This window comes from Ovis canadensis, chromosome 4, assembly GCF_042477335.2.
Source record: "Ovis canadensis isolate MfBH-ARS-UI-01 breed Bighorn chromosome 4, ARS-UI_OviCan_v2, whole genome shotgun sequence".
NCBI lineage: Eukaryota > Metazoa > Chordata > Mammalia > Artiodactyla > Bovidae > Ovis > Ovis canadensis.
The window spans coordinates 118,807,148-118,834,626 of record NC_091248.1 but is presented as its reverse complement, the minus strand read 5'-3'; the positions used below and the strand labels follow the sequence as shown (position 1 = coordinate 118,834,626).

General features: G+C 39.4%; 2 protein-coding genes across 11 annotated transcripts in view; one reads left to right on the top strand and one right to left on the bottom strand.

Moving 5' to 3' along the window:
• Positions 1-10,646, top strand: part of BRAF (B-Raf proto-oncogene, serine/threonine kinase) — a 162,244-nt gene extending 151,598 nt beyond the window's left edge. For 5 of the 10 annotated variants that reach the window (XM_069588571.1, XM_069588569.1, XM_069588568.1 and 2 more), the window contains 2 exons: positions 768-921; positions 6,648-9,719. In XM_069588571.1, coding sequence (XP_069444672.1) covers positions 768-921; positions 6,648-6,670 — 177 coding nt within the window. In that variant the 3' untranslated portion in view covers positions 6,671-9,719. Of the gene's footprint in view, positions 1-767; positions 2,001-6,647 lie in introns of those variants that run through there. The other 5 variants (XR_011256767.1, XR_011256770.1, XR_011256769.1 and 2 more) reach the window with 5 other exon arrangements.
• Positions 10,647-18,509: 7,863 nt separating this feature from the next.
• On the bottom strand, positions 18,510-25,848 carry NDUFB2 (NADH:ubiquinone oxidoreductase subunit B2). Its single transcript, XM_069588575.1, has 3 exons — positions 25,317-25,848; positions 22,042-22,186; positions 18,510-20,786 (listed from the first exon to the last, which is right to left on the bottom strand). The coding sequence occupies exons 1-3, from the start codon at positions 25,421-25,423 to the stop codon at positions 20,712-20,714; spliced, it is 327 nt and encodes a 108-aa protein (XP_069444676.1). The 5' UTR covers positions 25,424-25,848; the 3' UTR covers positions 18,510-20,711.
• Positions 25,849-27,479: the final 1,631 nt, after the last annotated feature.

Here is a 27,479-nt window from a genome sequence, read left to right as displayed (position 1 = left end):
GTATAGAATACTACTGTATGGTATATAATCATAGTAGTAATCATTGTGGCTGCTAAAATTTTATTGAGTACTTTCTATATGCCAGGCATTGTGCCAAGCTCTTCATATGTATGTTTCATGTGTTACCATGCTGTGTGCCTTCAGGAGTCGTAACCTGTTTCTTTGTACCTTAAAAATGTGCTGGATTTCTACGTTTTGTTTATTGGTGTCTATTTGTAGAGTTTTCTTGTCTTTTTTTTTACTCATGGGTCATCATCTGTCACTTCTCACTCCTGTGGCACTAGGGTCATTGGGGCCCTATTTTTAATTATATGTGTGAAAGATATTTCCCAATACTAAATTTCTTTAAAGAATGAGTTGCTCTAATGGTTCTGTTTATAAAGTCATATAGTGCTTTAGTTATTTTGCTCCATCTTCTTCCCCAAAGGGACTTGTGGTCTGTGAGAAATAGGTATATAGTTGATCTTAAATTTTTTATTGTTTACTATTCCAAGGCTGGCAAATGATCTAAAATTATAAGATGTAAATAAAAACTATGGGTTTCTTTTCTCATTCAGTTAATAGAGATAAAAAGATGTAATAGTTAGGTAATTTTCTCTTCTTTTAAAGGAAAAGTATGTTTCTTTAGCACATTCCAGGCATTTGGGATTATAGTAAAAACAATGTAAGATTTCATACACTTTCTTATAAAGTATAATGGGGCTCTTAAAGATTAACACCATCTACATTTTCATTCTTTTTTTCCTTTTTTTTTTTTCTTTTTTTAGATTCTCGCCTCTATTGAGCTGCTGGCCCGCTCATTGCCAAAAATTCACCGCAGTGCATCAGAACCCTCCTTGAATCGGGCTGGCTTCCAAACAGAGGATTTTAGTCTATATGCTTGTGCTTCTCCAAAAACACCCATTCAGGCAGGGGGATATGGTACGTTTCCTGTTCACTGAAACAAACCGAGTGAGTGACAGCGTGTAGGAGAGTAGGAACAAAAGAAAGTGAACATATGTTTGCTTATATATTTGTTAAATTGAATAGGATTTTCTTTTTCTTTAAAGGTGAGCAAAGGAACAAGTATGTTTTTTAAGTCTGGATATAGTTTTCTTCCCAGTCTAAAATCCGTAGTTAGCATTAGATTTTCAACATCGAATTTTTTTTTTTAATTCACAGACATTGCTGAAAATTTACTGTACCTTTTCCAGAGGCTTTACTTCCCATTCCAAGTTTGTTTTGTTTACTTGGTTAGTCTAATCATTAAACTTTAGTTAAACTTTCCTCACCCACCTTTTGCTGTCAGCTCTCCCACATCCATTAGGGGCTCCAAGAATAGCACTATCTGTGTGTGTGTGTTGGCAGGTGGGAAGCTGATGGTAAGTTAGGCTGTGTTAGTGAAGGTAAACTGACCAAGTCTAATTAGGAGTCACTAGAATTGAATAAGCTTATTTTTATTAATATTTTTCTTATAACTATTTCTTTTTGTAGTAATTTGGGAAATATAATTGTTCTTTATTCCCTTACAGCAGTATAAATTATCGGTGCAGGTAACCAAAGATATTACTGAGGAGTGGCATGTTTGACATGAGTGACATGGTTTAACTTTGGATTTTTAGTTAATATTTCTTTATATATTAAGGATGTCTTACACATTATAGAAGTCAAATTTGCTGACAAAAGTATTGCCTCCTCTTCCTCCCAAAAAGCACAGCAGAATTTTCTGGGAACTTGTAGGATTGTTTGTTTTCTTTTGGATAACTGTGGTTGCCAAACAACCAAGTAATTGGTTTTCTTAAAATTATTATTGCTTTAGATTATACTCACCTCTCATGATGCCTGTTAGCAATCACTTTGTCCATGTGTTTTGTAAAATATCTTTCCTCCTTATATTCTTTGCCCAACAAGAGTCCACTTGTTATGAATGAATGCTATTTTCTTTTTTTGATTCCCCAGTATAATTAGTATGTTTAGTGCTTTCTAGGACTTCCACTTTCTTGTATTAAAAAAAAAAAAAACTAATGTGGCAGTCAGTATATTCTTACTGTGAATCATAGTCTTTACTGGGAATCAAAGTGAAAGAAGCAGCATTGCTATTTTGACTTCAGAGTCAGCCTAGGGACCAAAGCCTCTTAAAAACACCTTCATTTACTCAGTTTGGATTTGTGATGATTTTCATTATAGCTGACAGTTCAAGGTTATTCAGTGGCACACAGATAGCATCTGCATAAATGCCTTTCTTCTTGAAAATAAAGGAGAAAATTGGGAAGACTTTACACTAATGATAATTTAGTCTTTAAGTACCACAGATAACACACACCATAAATAAAATTCTGAAATATTTTCTTTCTTTAAGTAAGTTAGACTTCATCCAGGGAAATCACTCATTGATAAGTTTGACATAATTTTTGCCCATCATTTGGGTAGCTTAAGATAAACAATACCATTCATGTTTTTAAAAATCTATTCATAACTTTTAGTTTAGGAAAAGAACATTTCTTGTATTTTAAAAAATGAGAATGAAGTCATAAAAGAATGTGACTTATTCAAAAACATCAAAATTCATGATCTCTAAATTTTCCAGTGACACTAAAGATACAATTATTAGTAACTATTAGGCTGGGGTTTATTTATTTGTGAATTGAACAGCAAGCATGTAGCCAGCAAAGTTTTTACAAAATTGACTTTGGTCTGTGGAACGTTCAAACATTTGGGCCAGAGTCACATGATCTTTCTGTTGATAGCGCTCTGTTATAGTTTCCCGGCATAGTTTCTTCACGTTTATCTTCTTGTCTTTATTCACCCCCTTTTTCCCTCCAACGCTACCTCCACACCAACACCACCCAGCCAGCGCTCCACCTCTGCTCTGACTCTTTTCCGTCCTCTCTTTACCAGTCTCTTTTGCCAGAGGGCATTGCTAAAGTCTTAGAACTGCTCAGAAAACTTATACCACCCCACTGACATTTGAACATGCCTTCACAGGGTTACATGGTAATTCTCTTCTTCCCAAATTGGGCCCACTGGAAATGTTATTGGGAGAACATTAAAAATGTAGCAGGTGAAATATTTAAATAACATGGATACAGAGAATGAAATGTGGTAGTTTTCCTTTCTGTTGTTGCTCTTTGTTTGATACTGAGTTTTAGATGTGTTTGTTCTCCAAACAAGAAAAACATTTTCCTAACCATGCGTAGCGTTAATCTTTTTGGCTAAGGAATTGAAACAGAAGGACCAACTTTCATGCTCTTGGCGACTGACAGCTTCTTTCCTAAAACCTGTACGCTTGGATATTTTCATTAAAGTTGATTTCCTTCAGAAGGCAGCCTTTTTATAAAATATTTTACATTTTAAAAGTTTACTAGTCAGTGATAAGGAATGAGGTTTGTCTTTTTGATTTTAAGTAATTTAGGGATCACAGCATTTAAATAAAATACTTCAGGTTTTTTTTTTTTCAGATATTACTGTATTGTTGTACCAGCCATTTAAATCCTAACCAAGTATTTAAACTCATTCTCTCTAAAGTAGTGACTAGTTAACACAGTAGCTTATGTGGCCTTCCTGCCAAATGGATCAGTCTAAATGTAAGGAAATCGTCTACCCTTTTTTTAAAGTATTATGAAAATATTTCATGACAGAAACATTTTGTCGGTTATAGTCTTATTTGAGAAGTATTGAGCATTTCTAAAATACCTTTTCTGTGATGATTTCTCTAAGAATTTTAAAAAGTTCAGTGTGTCAGTGCCAGAATGTTCCTCATTTTTTTTTTTAACTGCCTGAAAGGTCACCAGAAAGAAAGAATGGGACTTACTCTTGTTTCAAATGACTGCCCTTCTACATCTAAAACAGGGATTTATTTTTGTACAAAAGAACATTAGATTTTTCCTAGACTATTTTATATTTAAGAAATTTTTATCAAATTATATGTCTAACAGTCACTGACGTACATTTAACTCTGGAATTAAGAGTGATTATTTAGTAATAACTTAAAACTAGTTAGTAAAGTCCTTAGCTTTCAAACAAACAAATACTTGATATTTGAGGTGTCTGAAATCTTCGGGTCTTCCCAAGTGTTTTCTGCCTTTTTCCTAAATAAAATCAAATGGAAAATAGAGCTGAGGTTATTCTCAACCAGAAAGGAGGTTTTTAAAAAATTTTATTTTGACCTCTGACTGATTTTGGGTTAATAATTAAATTAATATACTGAGATTTTTTTTAAAAGTCAGAATATCTAGATGTTTCATTTTGAATAACTTCACAGAAGCAGATTTGGCTCTTACATCAAATAATAGAGTAGAAGTTGGGATTTATAGATTTCCTGATATACAAGAAGGAATAAGCAAGAAAAAAGGTTTGTTTTCCCAAAATCATATCTATTGTCTTTTACCTCTATCTTTTCTTAAATTGTCTGTGATTTCAGAGGCATGTAGAGTTCTATTGATACCTAAACTATGAGGTTTTTTTTTTTTGATATATTTTTTGGTTTTTTGCCCAAGAGGCATATGGGATCTTAGCTTGAGAAAGCAACAATTTTCTTGATGTCATTTTGGGTGAGGGCACATATTGCTGTGAATAGCACGGTGATAGCCACCAGGGACCAAACTCGCACCCGCTGCATTGAAAGATGAAGTCTTAAACACTGGACTACCAGAGAAATTCCTACACTGTGAGTCCTTTTTGTCATCCCCTCCCCACACCCTCCACCCCCAACCTAAAGTCTGATGATGAAATCAACTATTCCATTAGAAGCAGTAGATTCTGGTAGCATGATCTTTAGTTTGTTAGTAAGATTTTATGCTTTGCCGGGTTGTGTCGTTTTAAGGCTAATATTTAAGTTTGTCAAGTAGAATGCTGTTCAAATTGTAATAATGAGTAGGAAACATCTGAAGTGGTTTTTTTTTTTAGTAATTTTTAACATGGTATATACAATTGAGCTTAGAGTTTATCATTTTCTGATATTCTTTTAATAGATGAATTCTATAAAAATTCCATTTTTTATAAAGATTTCTGTTAAGCAAATCCTGTTTTCACATTGGCTTCCTTTAAGGAGTTTTAGATTCTGCCGGATATGGTGACTGCTCATAAGACTGTTGAAAATTACTTTTAAGAAATGTATTAGAATACTTCCGAAAAAAAATAGCAACCTTAAAACCATAAGCAAAAGTAGTAGTAAGGATGTTTATATATTTCTAGAGTCCCTGTTTACATAATAGCCTCCTATGGTTGTACTTTAAATGTTTTGCTTTCCAGGGTTTTAGTAATAAGGCTTTTTTTCTAATCAGTGCCAAACTCCTCCAGTTCTTTTAACTTTAAATATGAGGTAATAAATCTTTTACCCTTCCTTGATCTTTAGACTTACAACACCTTGGTCAATTGTTTGTTAAAAGGAATCCTTAAATGGAAAGAGACAATATCAGTGTCTCCTGTTCTGGTTAGTAGTTTTATTCAGAATGGAAAAACAGATTATGCATTATTGAAAATTGTTCAGGGGTATGTTCATTGTTAAGACCTTGGACTTTGGAGTCAGTGCCTAGCTATGCATTCCAGGCCTGCCATTTTCTGGCTGTGAAATTTTGGACAAGTTACTTAACCACTTCAAACCCCAGCTTTAAGAAGTAAATTAACCCCAGTAAATTAGGAAATAATAGCATCCGCTTCATAGAGTTGTTATGAGGTTCAGATGCAGTGCAAATGTGTATAAAGTATTCAGGGAGTCACCTGGTATACTATAATAGACACTAGAATAGTTGCTAATATTATCAGCATACAATCTGAGGATTCTGTCGGCCAATCATTAGCAGTCTGTTGTTTGTTGGGACATGCCAGTGTTCTCCAGCTGAAATCAGTAGCAATCTAAAAATGGATAGATTATTCCTCATTTAAATAGTGTATTCATATAAGTGATTGCTTGGATCCTTACCAGAAGTTGCTGTTACTGAAAAATGATCTTAAGGCTGACTAAGTTGTGATAGTTGTCAGTTACCAGCTCCCTGAAATGAATAAGAGGAACCTATCTCTAGTTCCTAGTAGAAGGTATGGACAAAATAGTAGGTGAAAAACAATGTCTTGAAGCCCCCAAATTCAGTAAGCTTAAAAGACCTCAAAGGGTCTTGGCAGTTTAAAATTTGTATGCTGAGAATGATGTTCATTGACATGTGCCTATATGTAATTTTTTGATAGTTTAAAAGGTGAAATGAACTACAGATGGGAGAGGTCTAAACTTTATTTCCTTCCGTCAAATGTGTAATGTGGACATATTATTTGACCTGTGAATTTTATCTTTTACAAAAGGAGATTAATTCCTGCTTCTTCCTTCCTGATAGTTGCATTATAATAATGAAAATGAGTTGATAATTTGGGGGGAAAGTATTCTACAAATCAACTTTATTGTTTTACCATTAGTTTCTAAGAAATTTTGTTCATTTGAACTGTTTATAGCTTGATTAGAATCATAGCATGTAAAACCCAACTGGGGGATTATCTGCAGACTTAATGTCATATTGTGTCAGTTGTCTTCTTTCATGATTTCAACCATTTTTGCTTTTGTCATTGCTAGATCTGTGGTATATAGCTAGTCACCTTTCAGCGAGGTTTCAGTGAGGCTTTTCTGCATCTCTAGGTTATTTGAGATAACTTTTTTAAAATTAGCTCTTGTCCTCCCTCTACAGGAGAATTTGCAGCCTTCAAGTAGCCACACCATCATGACAGCATCTACTCTTATTTCTTAAGTCTTGTGTTCGTACAATTTGTTAACATCAAAACACAGTTCTGTTCCTCAACTCTTTTTAAAGATAAAAATTTTCAGTGCATAAGCTGGTATGGAACAGAAGGAAATTTCCCATCCAACAAAAGAGGGAAGAATGTTTTAGGAACCAGAATTCTCTGCTGCCAGTGTTTCTTCTTCAACACAAATACCACAAGTCTGCCCACTCCCAGGAAGAAAGAGGAGAGACCCTGAGTTCTGACCTTTTGATGGTCAGGCATGATGGAAAGAAACTGCTGCTACAGCTTGGGAGATTTGCTCTGGGAAGTCTGCCAGTCAACTTTGCCCTTCTAACCACCAGACCAGTATGTGGCTGATCATCTGATGGGGCAGTTGCAATCACCAAGCCTCGTTCTCTTTCCTGTTCTGGGATTGTGTTGTGGAACCCTTTCCCCTAGCCGCCACCGGGTCATTTCTGAGGGATGGAACAAAAATGCAGCATGCCCTTCCTGTGTGTTGCATGTTCAGTCCTTGACACATTTTTACCAAAATGAAGCTACTTTATTTGAAAGGAGGGCGAGAGGTGAGGAGGTCGGTTTGGGTGTGGCGGAAAGGGAATGCTGCATCTTTTTCCTGGGCTGCTGGGGCTCTGGCCTTGGCTTGGCCAGCCGGAAGCGCTGGCGCGCATCGCCTTCTTTTCCCATTGGGTCCAGCAATGAAGACGAGTGTTTGGGGTTTTGTTTTTTTTTTCTCCACCATGTGGCAAGTTCTCAGGAAAATACAATTGATATCTTCCTCCTAAGCTCTTCCAGTCAGTCACCAAGTACTTATGTGGCTACTTTGTCCAGGGCACAAAATGCCTGTATCTAATTAAAAGCCTACAAAACTGCTTGATAACAGTTTTGAATGTGAGACATTTATGTAATTTAAATGTAAGGTACAAGTTTAATTTCTGAGTTTCTTCTATTATATTTTTATTAAAAAAAATAATTTTCAGATTGAATTGGAATAAAATAATATTACTTCCCACTAGAATTATATATCCTGGAAAATTGTATTTTTGTTACATAAGCAGCTTTTAAAGAAAGATCATTACCCTTTTCTCTACCTAAATCTATGGGGAGTCTTAGCCTAATGACAAATATTTATAATTTTTAAATTAATGGTACTTGCTGGATCCACACTAACATCTTTACTAATATCTCATTGTTTCTTCCAACTTACTCCTACACTACGTCCTACATCTTCTTCCTAGTCTTTTATCTAGAATATGCAACCTCAAATAAAAGTGGTGGTGTCTTCATTCATTCTCCTCCTTCCTTTTTTCCCAAGCCTGATCTTCAAAAGGTTGGTTAATTTGGCAGCTGAGTTCCCCAGGCAGAAAATAGACCAATTTTAGGTGTATTGGGACTGAGGGAAGATGTGTAAAGACTAACATCAGTAAAGAACTGCTGTGGAATAATCAAGAACCTTGTTCTTTATAACTGGAGAATATAACCTAATCATAACTTCCCTCAGCCTTTACTAAAGTGTGATGTAAATCACAGTAGTAGCAAAGAAAGTGACTCTGGATGTATTCCTGGCCAATACCTCCCTTATCATGAATCTAGACTCTTATCAAGATTTAAGAATGTAAATCAAATCAAATGTGCCCAGCCAAGCTATGTAGTAAAGGACCTGAACAATATTAGGCAGAACCTATAAAATAAATCAGGGAATTAGAAATTATTTAAAGTTTCCAAATTGTAAATTGCCCCGGTGTCTTTCAGCCTACTAAAGCTTACTGCCATTATTTTTGCTACAATACCTACATTTCAGAGGAGGGCCTACTGAAAATTCCATGCAAGTGGAAAATAATCCTCAAGTTATTAACGAGTTTGAAAAGCAATGAGTTCTTAAGTCTTTGGTGAGTAGAGCAAGATCCTACAAAATTCAGAAATTGTAAAAATGGATTCATGCTGATTTGAAGAGCATCTGTGTGCATAATATAATACTGCGTCTCTTTTAAAAGCAGTGTCTATTTTTCTTTTTAAATTTGTCCCCATAGATGCTTCTGAACATGAACATGCTTGTGTTACCTTTTCCGAGGTTGGGAAGAGCCAGGAGCTCTCAGGCAGGGCCCCCTCCCTCAGCCGGGCAGGAGCTGCCCAGGAGGAGCTGGTTATGGAGGAAGCTTAGCGTTGGCATTTTCAAAATTCAAGGTGATAACGCTTTCTTCTTCCCTTTCTGTTTTAGAATAGATTGCTGTCTGATTTGAAAAAGGGAAATAGATTTGATCTCAAATGAATCTGTACCCAGAAGCCAGGCTCAGGGTATTGAGAGATTTGTATAGTGCCCTCAAAAAATAACAAAATTTTAGCTTTTTTTCTTCTTTTCTCCATCAAATTCTTTTTTCTCTAGTTTACAAATAAGATGGAAAAGGAATTTCCCCTGAGTTTTGTATGCCTTTTTTTTTTTTTTTGGCTTAGACTACGGATAGGCATGTTGAGCTCCTAAGAAAATACAAGGAGGAACTCTTTGTTGTGCAGAGCACTTTATGAGTAGTTTGTGTGGATAGTATGTGACTGCTTCCCTGACGAACTTGTGAGGCTGTACTTCTGTCTTTCCTGTAAGGCGGCTGCAGTGCCTTCTGTAGTGTATATAAGGAAAGGTTACGCCTTCTGAAAAATCTCAGAGCAACCATAAAAAGATTATTTTAAAATATGTAGTATTACTGATTACTTTTTCATCATTAAATTAGTCTAGCATCTAAACTTTTACCACTGAAATAATACTGACCAAAAAGCAATTTATAAAAGGGATTTGTGAATAGAAAATACAGTGTGATCATTTGTACTTACATGCACCTTAAAAGAGGAATTCTGTCTAGCTGTCAAATTCTGGTTCCTTAACATCCAGTCCTTGATTGCGATTGAGATCTGGTAGGACGTGCTGGGGCATGCTAGCAGATAAAATCCCATATACTTTATGATAGATGTTATATTTATGTCAGTGTTGGCAAAGAGCATTGTGTAGTAATAAAGAATTCAAGACTTCAGCAATGTCAACCTGAAACTTTGTAAATATTTCCTAGATTGTCATTTGATGCAGTCACAGCTCTTTATCACACAATGTTATCTTTTCCTCATCAGGCAATTTTAGAACTGCTGCACGCCCCTCCTCAAATCTCACCTGCCCCTCCTGTACATTCACCTCTCCAGCCTTGTGCACACCTCATTTAGCTTTAGTTTGAAACACATTGCAGGGTTCAGGTGACCTCTTCAAAAACTACCTCCTCAGAATGAGGTAATGAATAGTTATTTATTTTAAAATATGAAAAGTCAGGAGCTCTAGAACATGAAGATGATCTAAGATTTTAACTTTTATGTATACTTGTATTTGAGCACTCTCCTTTTGTCCTAAAGGGCATTATACATTTAAGCAGTAATACTGAAAAATGTAGCTCAGAGTAACTGAATGTTGTTGAAAGTGGTGCCAGAATCTGTTTTCGGGGTACGTATCAGAATCTTAACCTTAAATCAGTTGCATGAAATTAAATAGTTAATGGTAACACTTGACTAACATATAATTTTAATTTTTGGTAGGCTTTTAGCAAGACAGTACATCTTCATAATGAGTTAGCCACAGCTTCATCACATGCACAGATTTTCCTGTTGAGAGACTGCCCAGTTAAGAAAGTAGAATGATGACTCGTTTTTCAAGATTCTCTTCTTTGTCCAAACTGGCATTGTGAGTGCTAGAATATCAGCATTTTGAAACTAGTGATTCCAACTCTTAGGCTATTAAAAAGCAAAACAAACCAAACAAACCATAGCGAGACATGGAAAGTTTACTATGAGTATAAACAGCAAATAGCTTACAGGTCATACATTGAAATGGTATAGGTAAGGCGCTAGAAAAATACCTTGACAATTTGCCAAATGATCTTACTGTGCCTTCATGATGCAATAAAAAAAAAAGAAAATTTTAGCATAAATCAGTGATTTCTGAAGAGAGCAGCCACCCTGGTCTAACTCAGCTGTGTTAATATTTTTTAGCGTGCAATTTAGACTGCAAAGATAAATGCACTAAAGAGTTTATAGCCAAAATCACATTTAAAAAATGAGAGAAAACACAGGTAAATTTTCAGTGAACAAAATTATTTTTTTAAAGTACATAATCCCTAGTATAGTCAGATATATTTATCACATAGAGCAAATAGGTTGAAACCACAATTCAGTGACATTTCTAGAGAAACTTTTTCTACTCCCATAGGTTCTTCAAAGCATGGAACTTTTATATAACAAAAGTGTGATGGTCATTTTAAATTGCTGTAGTTCGGGGCTGAAGTACTGTGTGCTGGGCAGCAGTCATATGTATTAACTAGTGAGAAGGGAGAAATTAAGATATAGGACAGAATTTGATTTTCTTGGTCCCAGAGTACTGCTGCCAACCTAGACACTGATTTTCCAGAGACTGAAACGTAAACTTGCCGCTCAGGAATTGTTTGCAGATTCAGTGGGACTGTCCTGCTTATGCTGTTCAAAAATGCTCTGAGGGCCAGGTGGGGTCTCCAGGGGCTCCTCTCTGAGGATACATCAGACTAGCTCATGGCCTGGTGGGCAGATGTGAACTGGACACACTCCGTGGTGTGCTTCCTGTATCTTGGTCCCTTGCCACCCTCAAGAAAGGCTTCAGCGGGTTCTCTAGATGTCTCCGCGAAGGTGTGTTACTAACAGCCGTGGGTTGTTGAGCACCCGAGGAGTGCAGTAGCATCTCTGCATGATTGTATATTGGCCCAAGGAGAATGAAGTGGCCAGTGTACTCATGTTCCATGTTGCTAGCTCTGGTAAATTGAAAATACTGGTAAGATTTTTGTTTTATCAGTATGCTAGAGAGTAAGCTTTGTTCTGTTGTTTTTAGGTAATCAATTTTCACTTCCATTTGGAAAGACATTTAAATTGAGTTTCAGTCCTAAATTTTTCGAGTCATGGTAATTAGCAGTTTCTATCAGGTATTTTTAAGGTAGAAGAGGATAGAAACATAAGTTCTAAAATCTTAAGGTAACCGTGGTTTATTTTAAAATGCTTAGGGGTGGTTAGTCTCTACCTCAAAAAAAGTGATTGAGTGAATCTTTTATTTCAGCATTCACAAGTTCGGCTGTTGTTTTTGTAATACTATTTTTTTTTTAACCTTTGACCCCCTTTATGTAAGTGTCAGTGTAGTTTTATTAATTACTAAGTTGGTTTCATTAAAATGTTTATTTAGCAGTTTGACTAATTGCAGTGATTAATATAGCCAGTTGTGCATGAGGACACAGCCAGTGAGTATATCTGGGGTTTTTTTGTGATGCTTTTTTTCTTAAGGCTTCTGTAGATTTAGGAAGTACTCATTGAAGACAACTAAAATACATGTTATTCATGTTGATATGGAAAAAAAAAAAAAGCTATGTGCAGACCATCTGCTTCTTCTGGCAGGCTGAGCACATTGTCCATCACCCACAAGTGGCTGGTTCTCATCGCAGAATCTACGTAGGGAATTGGGCGTGAAATTCACTTAAGAGATAGAGCAGAGGAAGTGTTCTGTTTACAGGAATGGAGATGGGAGTTATGAGTAAGTGGCTTAGTCAGTTGGCTTTGTTTTGAAAATTATTGTGTTACATTTGTGTTAACCTACTTATGTTTTGACAGTATATGTCACATAGGAAGAAACCTCAGACTAGCATAAGCAACAAAGCTCAGACTAGGCACAAATGTAGACAAAATGGACCAAAACGGGAGGGGGGAAGGTATGGGAGCAAGTCTAGGGGTAGGGAAAAATTAATGTGAGGGTGGGAAGTAAACTGTAATTACCTGAAATAAAATGTAAGAGTGCAATAAGTGTGCTTTTTATTCTAAGCTGTGAATGGGTTTTTTTAAAAAAGCATTCCTTCCCAATGCATTTGCCTATGTTCCATAGCTGATTAAAACCAGCTATATAAACGTATGCCTTTTTATTCACGTTAATTACCAACATAAATGGCTAACCTTTACGTCTTATTTATCTTCATGTTTATGTTAGTTTACATACAGGGATGTGTGTGTGTGTATGCCATAAATTTTCCCTCCTTCATTTAAAAATGCATTTGTTGGGTCCTCTGTTTCCTTAGGCCATGTCACAGGTCATAGTCTCAGCTTGGCCTTTCTGTCACCTGATTTGAAGGACTATCACAGTGACATAGCTCGTTCACTGGTTGTACACACTAACCCTTTTCCTTCCTCAGCAATTACTGTTTCTTCTAAAACGGGTGTACAACCATGAGATTGAAATTAACTGTTTGACATATGTCCCTTTGAATTCTATTTATTAGTTACGATTGCTCTTTGGTTTGGACCAAGAAAAAGGAAATCTCGCCTCCCCACCTTTTCACTTCTTAGTTTGAGGACAATTCTATAAGAGAGAGGAAAGGGAACTCCTTCATGTTTTAACTGCAGCGAGTTAATGGCCCTGGTTTACACCAAACCTTATGGTGATTCACATTCACATTCCTCTCCTCTCTTGCTGCCAAAGGTTTGGGTTTTGTTCACTTCAGTTCTGCTCAAGCATTGAAAAAGTTTTCATGGAGTCTGGAGTGTACCCAGTTTAAAGAGGGTTTTTAATTGTCCACAGACCTCTCTGTTCCTGCTTTGCAAAAATTACAGAGGAGTAACTATTTTTAAAGCTTATTTTTCAATTCATAAAAAAGACATTTATTTTCAGTCAAATGGATGATGTCTCCTTGTCCCTTCATCCTCAGTGTTTGCTTGAATCTTTTTATTTTTTATTTTTTTCCATTTTTTCCCATCCCCACTTCTTGATACTTCTTGAGTTCTCTTTCCTGCTCAGGTCCTTTCATTTGTACTTTGGAGTTTTTTCTCATGTAAATTTGTACAATGGAAAATATTGTTCAGTTTGGATAGAACGCATGGAGAATTAAATAAAAAAGATAGCTGAAATTCAGATGGAAATTTATTTGTGTAAAATTATTTAAAAACTCTGTACTATATAAAAGGCAAAAAAAGTTCTATGTACTTGATGTGAATATGCAAATACTGCTATAATAAAGATTGACTGCATGGAGAAGTCTTTATCAAGACTATTTTTCTAGCACTGTCACATTCAGTAACAGAAGTAGGGTTTTGACAGTTCTTTCAGGCAGTGGAAGGACTTGAGAAGTGTACATTGTTTGATATATAATAAAATTTTATATAGATTTCAATTACTGCTTGGTGGGCCAAAGGTATTTATATGAGAAATACATTTAAAGTTGTCAAGATAAATACTTGGTACATTGCACCAGTTACCCTCTTGTAGAAGTGACAGTTTTTGTCTGAATGCTCAAAATTCTCCAAGCCAGGCTTCAGCAATACGTGAACCGTGAACTTCCAGATGTTCAAGTTCATGTTGATGTTCATGTTGATGATGATCCTCAAGTACTGTGTGATGGTGTGATGTGACCATCCCCCTTCCCGAGGCTCAGCTGAAGAGTGTGCTATAATTGAGTTGTATAAGTCATAGTCTGTCTGGAGAAGTTCCCTCTTCTGAACTGTGAATGGTATTTTGACACAACTTCCAAAGATATATTTTCTATAGGAACACAGACTGTAGGCAGAAATATATGTATTTGAAACTATGCATTCATGTTTTATACTTCCCATTTTAATGCTGGCTACCTTGACTTAATACATTTGATCTCATGAAGTTTGAAAGACACCTAGAATATCATCAACGCTATGTGATATTACCAGGCAAAGTTTCCAGAAGAGAAATAATTCTGAAACTTTACTGGGAAACCCTGTGTCTGAGAACAGTATAAACAGAAAAGTCTTCAAGATGGCACATGTTTGTGGAATCTGGTTTCTGGTCTTTGTGCCCCTCCAATGAATAATAAAATGCTAATGAGACAAGTATTTTCTCTGAACTGCAGTTCTCTCATCTGGAAAATGTAATTCTGTAGTACCACGTAACAGAAACTTTTAAATGAACTTCATACATGATGGAGTGTAATTGTGGATTCACTTCTTAATGCATTGTTCTAGTTTTCCTTAAAATCTAGTCCAGAATTATGAATCCTTTAATTATTGTGATTAAATTCTATTATAAAGAAACATACCATACTAGCTTTTCTGAAATTTTATCAGGGGTTTGATAAAGTTTGAGCCTACTCTCTAGGCTATGTAGTTCTCCTAGACTTGTAAAATATTAAGAGCCAAAAGAGCTCTTAAAGATTATATGGTCTAGGGGAATTCCCTGGCAGCCCTGTGGTTAGATTCCATGCTTCCACTGCAGGGGGTGAGCTTTAGATCACTGGTGAGGGGAACTAAGATCCCACAAGCCATGTGGCATGGTTCTCTCCCCACCAAAAACAAGCTTTTGTGGCTCAGTCTTAAGGATCACATGGTCCCCTCGTCAGCTACTAAATATGAATCCCCAGGGATGACTTGGCTAGATTCATGCAGCCAGGACTAAGAAGTCAGGACTTTGGTTTCCAAGGTCACTACTATGTCAATAAATAGGTTTCCAAGATCATTACTATATACTTGCTTCCCAGGTGGCGCTAGTGGTAAAGAACCTGCCTGCCAATGCAGGATACTGAAGAGACGCTGGTTCGATCCCTCAGTGGGGAAGATCCCCTGGTGAATGAAATGGCAACCCACTCCAGTATGCTTGCCTGGAGCATCCCATGGACAGAGGAGCCTGGCAGGCTACGGTCCATAGGGTCACAGAGTCAGCCACGACTGAAGCAACGTAGCACACGTGCACACTATGCGGTTGTGATGGCTATAGCAAAACTTGGATATAAAAATTGGTGTTGGCTCCATGATACTGAATTTGTAGCTAGAAAAGGAGGTTGTGCCGCTTGCATATTCCACTTGCCCTTCTGTCTTCTCCAGTCAACGAGCCCACTGCTCATGCAGGAGATAGAAGGTAAAGGCAGGTACTGAGGCAGGCCAGTAGCAGCTCAAACAGCTCCCGTCTCCACCATGCCCTGCTGTCCTCTGAGGCTCCCGATGAGATGGTGGCAACAGGCGCCGGACTGTCCACAGACTAGTTCCAGAGGCAGGTGGGACCAAGAGGACATCTGTAGTTTCCAGAAGACGCACGACAAGCATTCCTTCCACAGTACCTCCGCGCCTCCCAGCTTTAGTAGGTTATCAGTTGTGTTATTTACACTCAAATTTCCATAGGAAACTGGGTAAACTCACATGTGTGTTCAGTTTTGACACTTGATATCTTCTGTTGCCCTCAATTCTTTCACTGCCTACCTTTCCATTTATGAAGGTACATCTCTCCATCTACCAGACCACAGCCTAAAACTAACTTTGTTCTTTTAGCCAGTCACTAGGAAGAAAAGGCCATCCTAAATGTCTGTCTGTCTTTAGGCAGAGGAGGGGGGTGGCTCTGCATCTGCTGAAATATGTTTACAGTTTGTCTCCATGTGGAGGCTTATTTATAAAAATCAAACTAGGATTCAAGGGCCACTATAAACTTAATGGTTTGGAAATAACAGTTGCTTCCATTTAGGGTATTTCCTTCCTCCCAAATGTAGTTCTGAGGGCTTATGTGCAAATTCATTGAATCTACTTAATCCATTTTACAAATGAGGGCATTGAGGCAAAGTTCAAACAAGTAATCTGCCCAAACTCCCAGCAGGCATTCCATAAATAAGTGACCAGAGCTAGGAGTCAGACCCAGCAAGTCTGGCTCCAGGGCCTGAGTTCTTCACTGTGTCAGTTTTCCAAACTGCAGACTGAAACCCATTAGTGGGTAGTAAAATCAGTCTCAATCAAATCAACCATTTGTTTAAATGTAGAATAGAATAAAAAAAGAAAATGTAACAGGGAAGTTTGTGTAAAACTTTTCTATTATATATGTATGTATACACATACAGACACACTCTAGGTCATGACATAAAATGACTTAAGAGTAGGTAGGTCTTGATCACAAAGCTTTACTCCTATCTACCTCACTAAGACCTACAGCCAAACAACCAGGATTTGAACCTTAGTTCTCTTTAACTGTTGGAACTTGGAGAAGTTACCTAACAGTTCAACCTAGAAGTTAAAGTTGGATGTGCAAGTCACTCAGTCGTGTCTGATCCTTTGCAACCCTGAGGACTATACAGTCCATGAAATTCCCCAGGCCAGAATACTGGAGTGGGTAGCCTTTCCCTTCTCCAGGGGATCTTCCCAACCCAGGGATCGAACCCAGGTCTCCCTCATTGCAGGCAGATTCTTTACCAGCTGAGCCACAGGGAAGTTCAACTTACTCATCTCTAAAATGGAAAGAATTATGAGAGTAAGAGGTTTGTTCCTTTGAGAGTAGGCTGGCTGGGACAATTTTTGCATCAGCACAAACTGATTTCACAGCCCAGGTACAGAAAAAGGATTCAGCATATGGAGGCCACATTGGCCAATTTTAAAAGATGGCTAGTTTAAGTAATCTTTTAATTCAAGTCAAGCAATTCTGATTGATTTCTCAGGAAAAAAGCTAATGGGGTTATCCTACTTGAGTTCACTGTTAAAGACTGTAGCCTTTCCCAAACAACTCTATTGATGGGGGGAGGAGCAACAATGGAAAACAAAAAATGAGACCTAAGAAGTACACAGGAATCTGATGGTCTTTTAAAGACCATGAATATTTATCAGGTAAGACAGCACACTCCTACACAGGTGAGTAAACACAAAACCAGGAGTGTCCAACACCTGTGCACCAGGCTCAGGACTGCTGGAGCCAACAGTGGGGAGGGTGAAAAACTGTTTGACTTGCTTCTGCTTTTGCTGCCATTGTGCCCATTCTGACCACTGGGGAGAACCAAAGGGCGAGTGAAATTGGAACTAGGAACTCAAATTGGACCATCCCCTGCTTAAAACTTGTGAGCAACTTTCCCACTGCCTGGCCTCATCTAGTCCCACCCTCTCCTCCCCTGCTGGAAGCCCAGTGGACTTTCTGTCCCTTAGGCATGGTGACCCTGGTCCCACCCTAGACCTTGGTCCTTGCTTTCTTGTCCCTGGGGCACTCTTCCTTCAGACCCCACATGGCTGGTTTCTGCTCCGTTTCAGGTTTCAGCTCAGATGCCTTCTGTCCACCAAAAAGGATCAGCATGGACCCACCCAGCACCCAGTGTAAATGCCTTCACAGCAACCCTCTACTTGTCTGTCCTTGCCAAAGTCTGAGTTCTCATCTGTCTTGCTTAGCATGGCAGTCCCAACACCTAGATAGTCAAAAACATAAAAATGTGAACAGCTATGCTTCTGGGCAAGTCCTTAAGCTACTCTAGTGCACATTTTTATCTGTAGAGAAAATTCTGTCCTACCTCCTCTCAGAACTATACTACAGAAAGTTTAAAAGTACTTTGAAACTCTTGAAAAACTGCATTATCCTATTTCACCCTCATCTCACATTCTTCTGGCCCTAAGAATTCCTAGATAGAAACATGTCTTAAAGAGTTCCACAAATGGTGACTCAACACAAGAGATACATAAACATGAGATGGACTGCACTGACCTCTAATCTGTATACTTTAGGCAAGAAAACACTAGCGGTAGAGAAATGGCAAGATCTTCACAAACTGTCAATGTACGTGTGACTAAGACAGCTAAGCAGGTAGACATTATGGCACTGCTGTTAAGCATGGGGTCAGACCTAATGTCATTCACTCAGCAGTGTGTGACTCTAAGTAAGGTTACTTCATTTCTTTGAACCTTGATCCTCACTGATCACCTATACCATGGGGTACCCAAGAAGATCCACCAAAAGGGCTATAAGCAGATGGCACAGCAGTTCAGTTCATAGGAAATCATCATCAGAAATATCCATAACTCAGTTCCTCATTCTTGACCAACACACTTTAATTTACAACTTTAATATACAATATGATGTCCTTAATTTCTTGAAATTCTCACCTGGCTCCTACAGGGAAACAAAAGTTGGAAAGCTTCAAATCCATCGCTCTTGTCCATTCAATTATTCAAGCATTCACTGAGCATCAATCATTTGAGTGGCCTTGCAGAGGAGTGAAATCACCTTGCTTTCTCAACAGGCTTACAGTCTAATCATTAAAATGTTAATGACTGTGTGCAAGAATATTGGAAAATATATGAGAACACAGGAGAGGCTAGCGCTGCAGACCTAGTAACACCAGAGAAACAAAGAGGCCTGGTGAGGAAGGGGACCTCTGCCTGGTCCATAGCAAAGCCAGAGACACAAAACAAGCTGTACAACAGCTTAACTGTTTGTCCCCACCCCCCACCCCCACATACTCAAAACTGCTGTAATTTTTATGTCAGTAAACTACTTCTAATTAAAATAACAGCAATACTAGTAGTCTGATTTAACAGGAACACTTAACTGTCACTTAATGCTTCCTATTCTTTAAAACAATTTCCAAGGTGTTTTGAATGATGGCAATTATTAATGTGCAATGGTTTTTATGTTTTTTACATTTTTATGGAGGTGTAATTAAAAATATGCAGATACTAAGGGTTTAATTCAATGAATTTTGACAACTGTATATACCCACATAACCCCCACCCTACCTCTACAGTTTCACCAGTTTGTAGACTTCATATGAATGGAATTATTCATTATGTACTTTTAAGTGACGTTCACTCCTTTTACTTAATATGATGACTCAGATTTATCTAAATGATCGTGTCTTATAGCGTGTTTTTAATTGCTGAATTCTTATTCGGTTGAATGAACATACTGTAATATGTTTATCCATTCTCTCATTGATGTACAATTAGGTCTAATTTGGAGATATTATGCAAAATTTTGTACATGTCTTTTATGGAGATATAGTTTTCATTTCTGTTGAGTAAATCCTAGGAATACAGTTGCTGAATCCTAGGATACATGTTTAACTTCATTAGAAGCTGCCAAACAATTCTACAAAATCACTGTACTGTTTTACACTCTTACTAGCAAATATTGCTAGTTGCTCCAAACTGTCACTAACAGTTAAAGTTGTCAGTCCTATTTTAGCCATCCTAGTAAGTATAAAAGATATCTTACTGTAGCTTTAATTTATATTTCCCTGGTGATTAATGACATTAAGAGCCTTTTTCATGTGATCATTGGCCATTCATGTATCTTCGTTTGTGAAGTATCTGCTCAAGGCTTTTGGCCATTTTTCAGTTGGATTGTTCAATCTAATTTATGATTATAGGGGTTCTTTACATACACCAGATACAAGCCCTTTGTTGGATACAGATGCTATATTTTTTCCCAAATTAGTGGCTTATATATTTCAGTCCTTAATGGTATCTTTTGATAGCAGAAATTTTTGATGAGGCTAAATAAAATTTATTGTTTTTTTAATCAGTACTTTTGTTTCTTCTCCAAAAGTTTTTTGTCTGCCTTAAGATTATTAAGATAGTCTCCTGTGCTTTCTTTTAAAAGCTTTAAGAGTCTGGGCTTTATTTTACATCTATTATCCATGCAGTGATTAATTTAAAAACATTTTAAATGACAATGTCTTAATCCCTGAAGGATTTGTGAGGAAAAGAATTCCTCCCAGTATCTTCCTTTTGAAAGAAAAACCTCCTGATCTGGAAAATGAAAGGGCCATAACCTTTTACTGTTGAAAGAGTTAATTTCCACACAATTCCAATATGTAACATTCCCATATGCTCAAATTTTTCATTAGAATTATTTTTGCAACTACAAACAAGCTCCCTATCTATCTTGTCCAGCAGAGCTGGTGCTTAAAGTCTTTGATCAATAGACAGACAAATGGGATCCTATACTGTAACAAAGCTTAAGAAAAAGTAATTTTTTTAAACATAAAAGGAAAAGGAAGATGAGACTAAAAGTGTATAAGGGGAAGAAGGGGCAGAATGACAGCAAATGTGAAAACAGGAAAAGCAGAAATTAGACATGATGTGTTAATTATTCTTTATGCTGTTATAAAATGCACTGTTTCTTTGGAACCATCATAGGTGCAAAGTCAAAACATGTTTACAGACAAATGTTAAACATAACAAGAAACACGGGGTGCACCCATTTGGCAAGAGCTGAGCCTCCGTTTTCAGTCTTCATCATCCGGAGGGATACCCAATTCCTCATCCGTCCACTGGGAAGGGTCAGGATAAGGAAAGTGACCCTAAGGACAACCAATTAAAAAAAAGTTCAAGAGTCTATACTTCACAAAACTATTAACAATCTATACTCCATACAGTTGATTAAATTTTAAAATAAATCTTGGGGAGGAACTGATTTAAATAAACAATCCTTTATATACCCCAAGAGCAAATTCTATTGCACTTCAACCATCTGATGGTCCAACTATTCTTCAATCTGTTCAGAATGCGCCGTGGCCTGAATATGAGAAGTTTGGCCATTTTGGAGCTTCCACCTGAGCCGGCATTTGAGTATGAGTTTTGGATGGAAGGGAGGGGGAACGGAGACAACAGATTTCAAAGACACCCCATGTCACAACAATCCCTGAATTGTTGTGAATCCCTTGACAACAGTGTTGTCTTGAATCCCTGACAAAACATAGTGTCTCAAACTGTCCTGTCATTCCTGCTGGGAGACCTGGGAGCCTCGGGTGGACTCATTCCGCTTTGATCCTGACCTAGGGCATGCTGTCGTCTCCTGCCAGCCAGCCACACACAGATCCGATAGCTGACCCACAGTGAGACAAAGGTGTCTGTGTGCTGCCAGTTCACAGACACCAGGCGGCTTCTTTCTGGGGGACAAGGGCACAGAAATTCTAAGAGAAGTGGGACATGAATCAACCTGATGCTTCTAGAACTCACAGTGTAAGTTTAATTTCCCTATCCTTAAAAAAAATTAACTAAATTTACTGAAATGCAAAGGATTCTGGATCAATAAGCACTGATTTCAATGGCCTAAAACTGTAGTTTGCTAGAGAATGGCATCTGTGCAAATGTGATTAAAAGCTCATTTGAGGCCAGGTACATGTTAGAAAGTCACCAGTAATTAATTTCCCTGCTTCAGACAAATTAGCTCACATCCATTCCACTTAACCTGGCTGCCTTGGGCCTCTAGACAGACTAGATGGCATGTATCATTTAAAGGCATTTAAGGATGAAACTTAACCTGCTGATGACCCCCTACCCAGCTTGGAAGGTAAGGGAATTAGCTTCTGTAGTCTCCCTTCCAGATACAGCCACCAATTGGCAACCGTAAAACACGCAGCATCTACGTGTACATCCCTGGGTGGAAAAGGTCAGAGATGATAATGTTTCCTAAAATAAAAGGATTCCTGCATACACATAAGGACAACATACCTCCAGATAGAAAAACAGGCTATAAACAGAAAAACAATCTAAGCTGTTAACAGATCTTCCCTCCCCACACCCAAAGGACAGGGACTACTCTCCTGCACTTACCAGCACAGCATCTGAGTCGTGCCAGAAGCGCCAGAGAATCCAGAACCACATGGTTGCACTGAAGAACTCGGCCTGGATCACCTGGGATCTGGTCAGCTGCGGGAACTGTCTGTACCGGGGCTCAATGTGCGCACCTCCACCAGCCCTACATGACAAAACAGACATGTGAAGCAGCTTGCTGTCTTTGAGCTCATCCAAAACTCTATGAGTTACAGCCAGAAACTAAACCTTTCTCTCATCCTCTGCAAAAAAAAAAAAAAAAAACAGAAGGATAATGCTCCATGGTCCCTCAAAATACTCCACTTGCATAAGCTTGCTGTAAACGTGTGCAGTGGCAAAAACTGGCCTGAACTGACGAGAGGCTAATTATGATGTTCATTCAGTGAATATCCACACATTTTACACCAGATATGAATGTGCTGATTAGCAGGGCACTGGCCCCCCCACAGTGGTTAAGGGATCATGAATCTGCAGTAGGTCACTAGCTTATCCAGAGAAACAAATCAGCAAATTAATTTCGTTCTGGAGAGCCATCTGTTTCAAAGACAAATTATGTCCTCCGCTGTATTAGTAATACAATCTTTATTAAAAGACCACTTTATGGAAAAGAGAACTTAGATCCTTTTTAATAAGCCAACAGCACTGAACAAAGCAAAAAGACTTAAACAGTTAAGTTTGAACAAGTGTTTCTGGTTCTTGTTTTTTCATTTAGATACTGCTGACAAGGTGTGGGATAGCATCCATAGGGCTCTACTCATTTTATTTTGTTGGATTATAATTATTATGGCTTGAATCTAATGTAAATAATGTAAGTTGTACTTAATGGGGCTACTTTCAAGTCCTTTTCAGCAGCTATACATATACTATTACATAGAAATGGATATAGAATTTCAAAGAAAGTTTCTATATAAAATGTGTTCACAAATTTCATTCCAGGTAAGAATCCGCTTATAAAACAATGTTCCCTTTTGTTTGACACAGAAATGAGTATCTGTACAAAAACTTCAGTAAAATTACTTCAAAATGCACTAGTTTTGTGAACATTAACACTTCCATGTTTCTTGATATATATTACCTAGTACCCTTTTTATTCTCTTCTACTCTAAAAGATTATTACTAGTTTCTATTTACAGAGTGTCTTATCACCTGTCAGACACCACACCAAGCACTTTATATATTATCATTTAATTTTCAAAACAACCTGAAGAGATAGATCTATGGTTATCAATGTTTACAAATGAGGACACTGGAGTATTATTGTTTGGTGACAAAGCCCAAGCTCTTAGATACTGCCCACAAACGACATTAATTCCCTATTTATGTAAATGTCTATCCAACACTTTTATTTGAAAGAGTCTATATAAAATATCAATAGCAATTAGCTCTGGGTGGTGTAAGAAGTGTGTTCTTTCTACATGCATGTGTGTATTCATGTAAGTATGTAAGGCAAACTAGACAGGCCTGAACATCCCTCCAAACAGAAACTACGAAAGCAGATTAATTTTTTTTAAACTTTTAATAAATCATTAAAATCTTGTTATGGAAGTACCAAGACCGCAGCGAAGAGGAACACCCCCTCGTCTTCCCATGCAGGCTCAAAGGCTATTGTTAGTGGCTCTCGATCTCTGTCCTTCTCAGGTCACACATGCCTTTTCCTTCTCTCCATCCTACATCTGTCCCAGTTCCATATTCATAACAGACACGTGGCTTTAAGCAAGTCAATCGTTTCATTTAGCTGGGTCTCAGTTCCCTAATAACAACAGCTATTTATACAGTACTTGTATGGTCTTTACTGAGCACCAGCAACTCTGGTAACAACACTTCAGAGATTTGTTACTCGTTTACTTCCCTGGGAGTCAACATTATTACCCCAATTAAACCTGTGAGAAAACTCAATTCTTAAGAGATCATGAAACTTTTCCAAGATCATAGCAAGAGCGTGGCAGAGGTGAGATCTGAACAGACAGTCTGGGGGCAGAATCCTGCTTTTAACCACTATTTTGCAGTGCCTCTTGGTAAAGTGTGGACTGTGGTCAGAGAGGCCTGGAACATCACCTGGAAAAATCCAGTGTACTGTTTTCAGTCCCGCTCTTAATCTCTCTGCACTCCCAGCTTGCTTTTGGTAGACCTGCCCTCCCTTGGCATCAGCACTGGGCTCTCCAGTGGGCTTCTCCCGCTACATCATGGGTGACTCTGCTTTTGCTCACTCTCTTAAATTCTGGTGTTGCAAAGGTAAACTCTAAAGGATACTAAGGGCTTTGGGTGACAATAATCTGTCAACATAGGCTCATCAACTGTAACAAACGTACCCTCCGGTGGGGGGATGCTGATAATGAAGCAAGCTATGCATGTGTGGCTTGGGGGGGTTTATGGGAAATCTCTGTACCTTCCTCTCAATTTTTTTTTGGGGGGGGGGCGGGGACAGAAAACTGTTCTATAAAATATTTTTAAAAAGAAAACTTCCGACATTGCCCAAGCATCCACTTTTGGCTCTCTTCCCATCCTTTCCCACTCCACTCTCATGCCTTGGAGCGCTAATTCTCCACTCTCCAACCATAGTAACTTTTTAGAATTAAAAAGTGGCCACGTGATATCTGATTAAAACGACCGATCAGCGCCTCTGTTGGAAATCTCTCAGGCAGGCCTCTCTGTTTTAGTCGGTCAGTCGTGTCCGACTCTCTGTGACCCCCATGGAGAGTAGCCCGCCAGGCTTCTCTGTTCAGAGGATTCTCCAGGCAAGAATACTAGAGTGGGTTGCCATTCCCTTCTCCGGGGAAATCTTGATCCAGGGATCGAACTCGGGTCTCCTGCACTGCGGGCAGATCCTTTACTGTCTGAGCCACCAGGGAAGCTAGGGCACAGCCACGCATAAGGAGCATCTATCATTCTTTCCCTACGACCCGAGGTCTCCCGCCTCACCTCGCCTCGAGCTTGAAGCTTCAAACTACCCTGTACAGGTGATTTCCTCTGCCTGGCGCCCTCGCCTCCTCAGCTCCTGTCCTTGCTTCCAGATCAGCTCCAACTGTCTCCACGTTCAACTGGTCAGCTTCCCGGGGGCAGCCTCCCTCTGGGGCCGGGACCGTCAGATACACACCTCTACCGGCTTCCCCGGCCCCGGCGTCGCGCCGTCAGACTACAAGTCCCAGCACGCCTCAGGGGTGGAGGCCGCCGCAGACCAGGACCGGCCCCTGCTGCTCGGCGTCAAGGTGAGGGCGTCCCGAAGGCTAGTGCCTTCCGCTAAAGCGGGCGAAGCCCCAACCCTAGGCAATACTCACCGACGGACGCCACCGGCTCCAACCGCCCGCGCGCAGCGGCCTCTGAAGAGGTGGCCTCCAACGTGAGCGAAAGGCGCCAGTCGCTTCAGAGCCGACATGCCAGCCATCGTTAGTCCGGCCGTTACCCAGGCCGCTCCGCCGCTACACGTCACTTCCGCTGGCACCCGCCCGGTGACGTCACAGCGTCGGCTCGCCCCCGTCCTGTGACGTAGGGAGGGCGGGGCAGCAGTAGTTACCGCCCCGAAGGAGCGTAGCAGTCACTTACCTGAGGCGAGGGCGTCCGTGGCCGCCGCCTGAGCGCGCGGTTCGCTTGGAGCTACCAGACCGGGTCTCGCTTTGTGGGCCTGGTGGCGCCCTGACGAAAGGTCAGGGGTGTAGACGGCCTTGGTGGAGCCGGCGGATGGGCGTGCCGCACCTCGGCGCTCGGCTCCTGGAGCCCCTCTTTGTTACTGGACACTGAGGAACTTAACGCTGACATAGCTCGCTCTTTGCTACGGGTGCTGATCTAGGCACTGTTAACCCACCCGGACCCGCCCCCCTGCCTGCTCCTCCCGAATTAACTACCCTTCCAGACCCTCCTAGGCTGCCAGATCCAAGCTAGTCCATTGTATTCCTCCCTTGAAAAGGCTCCACGATTTCTTTAAAGCCTTCATCGTTATATGGCTGTTCTGCAAACCTGAGCTTGATAACCATCCCGCAGCCCGTGGTTCTCAAATGTCAGCAGCTGGACTGGAGGTATCAGAATCCCGAGGAGTCCGACCCCAGCTATTATGGCTGGATAGGGCCAAGGAATCTGCATTTTAGCAAGCCCCCAATATACGCGGCTCTCCCGATCCCTGAATCCTGAGACAGCCCTGGATTCTTGGCGTTTGTCTCTTAATATTGCCTTATATTAAGTCCTGGATGAACTCCAAATTTCCCAAACTTTGGGGAGCTGAAGAACCCCTTTCTCCAGCCTTGAAAACCCCAGCTCCCAAATTCTTAGTGTCCCAACTTATGGGTTATAGTTTTCCTAAGAATTCTCGATTTTTATAAACTTAACCTGCCAGCCTCACACCTTGGAGATTTCGATTTGAAATGGATCACCTGCCAAGCACTGAAGACTTCACACTGAGTGATAAGCATGAAAAATTGAAAATTTATGGAGAGAAACACGGACCTGAATTTAGGGATTTGAGTGTATTGAATATAACTGACACTCCTGTGGCAAGATATGGGCCTCCATGTGCCCAGTAGCTAGGAACCTCTCTCCCTGGAGAAAGGCTTCCTCTGGAAGACAGTGAAGGACAGGGAAGCCTGGAGTGCTGCAGTCCAAGAGGTCGCAAAGAGTTGGACACGACTTAGCAAACAAACAACACACCTTTCTGGAGAACTTACTGATTGACCCTCTGGCCCTGTAGAACTCATGCCCCTCCCCAAATCCACCTGCTATCCCTCCCCACCCCTGCCTTCTCCTGTCCTAACTTCTAAGTATATAAACTGTAGGAAAGAATGTACTATTTTCTGGATGCAAGTTGACTTTCCAGCTGATATGCAATAGTGTGGCTTTCTCTGGGACTACCATTCACTATTTACCCTTCCTAGTACATGCACAAACCATTAAGAGATGTTCATGAATGGGGAGAGCAGGGTCTTCCATCCTTCCAAAGAGAGCTCTCTGCCCATATTATGAGCTGCCTGCCTTGCTCCTAGGAAAGAACAATGCTGTGATTCCTAAGCCACAAAAAACAAACAAAAAGGCAGCTTAAACAAAAACACTCCATGGAACTTGATAGTCTGAAGATCCGGAGTTCAGCCTCAGCTCCACCAATTAGCTCTGTCCATTTGGACAAGTCACTTCTCCAGGTCTCAGTACCCTTCATCAACCATTCAAGAGAGTACCTGGCCCACAGCATGTAGTCAGCAATTTTTTATTACTCTGTCAATATTTTCCTGGCTGCAAAATCTCTTCAGGTAAACTAAAATTCACTTACCGCCCCCCGTCTTTGTTGCTCAATTACAAAATAAAAACTTTTAACTTTAATGCTGGCTTGTATTTAAAACAGTATTGTTCTATAGACCATTTGTGGGGTCCTTAGCTCTAATGTTTTGGATCACTAATTCTGATTTTTTACTATGAAAAGTTTAGGGTCCCAATCAGTACACTATTTTGTGTAACAGCAA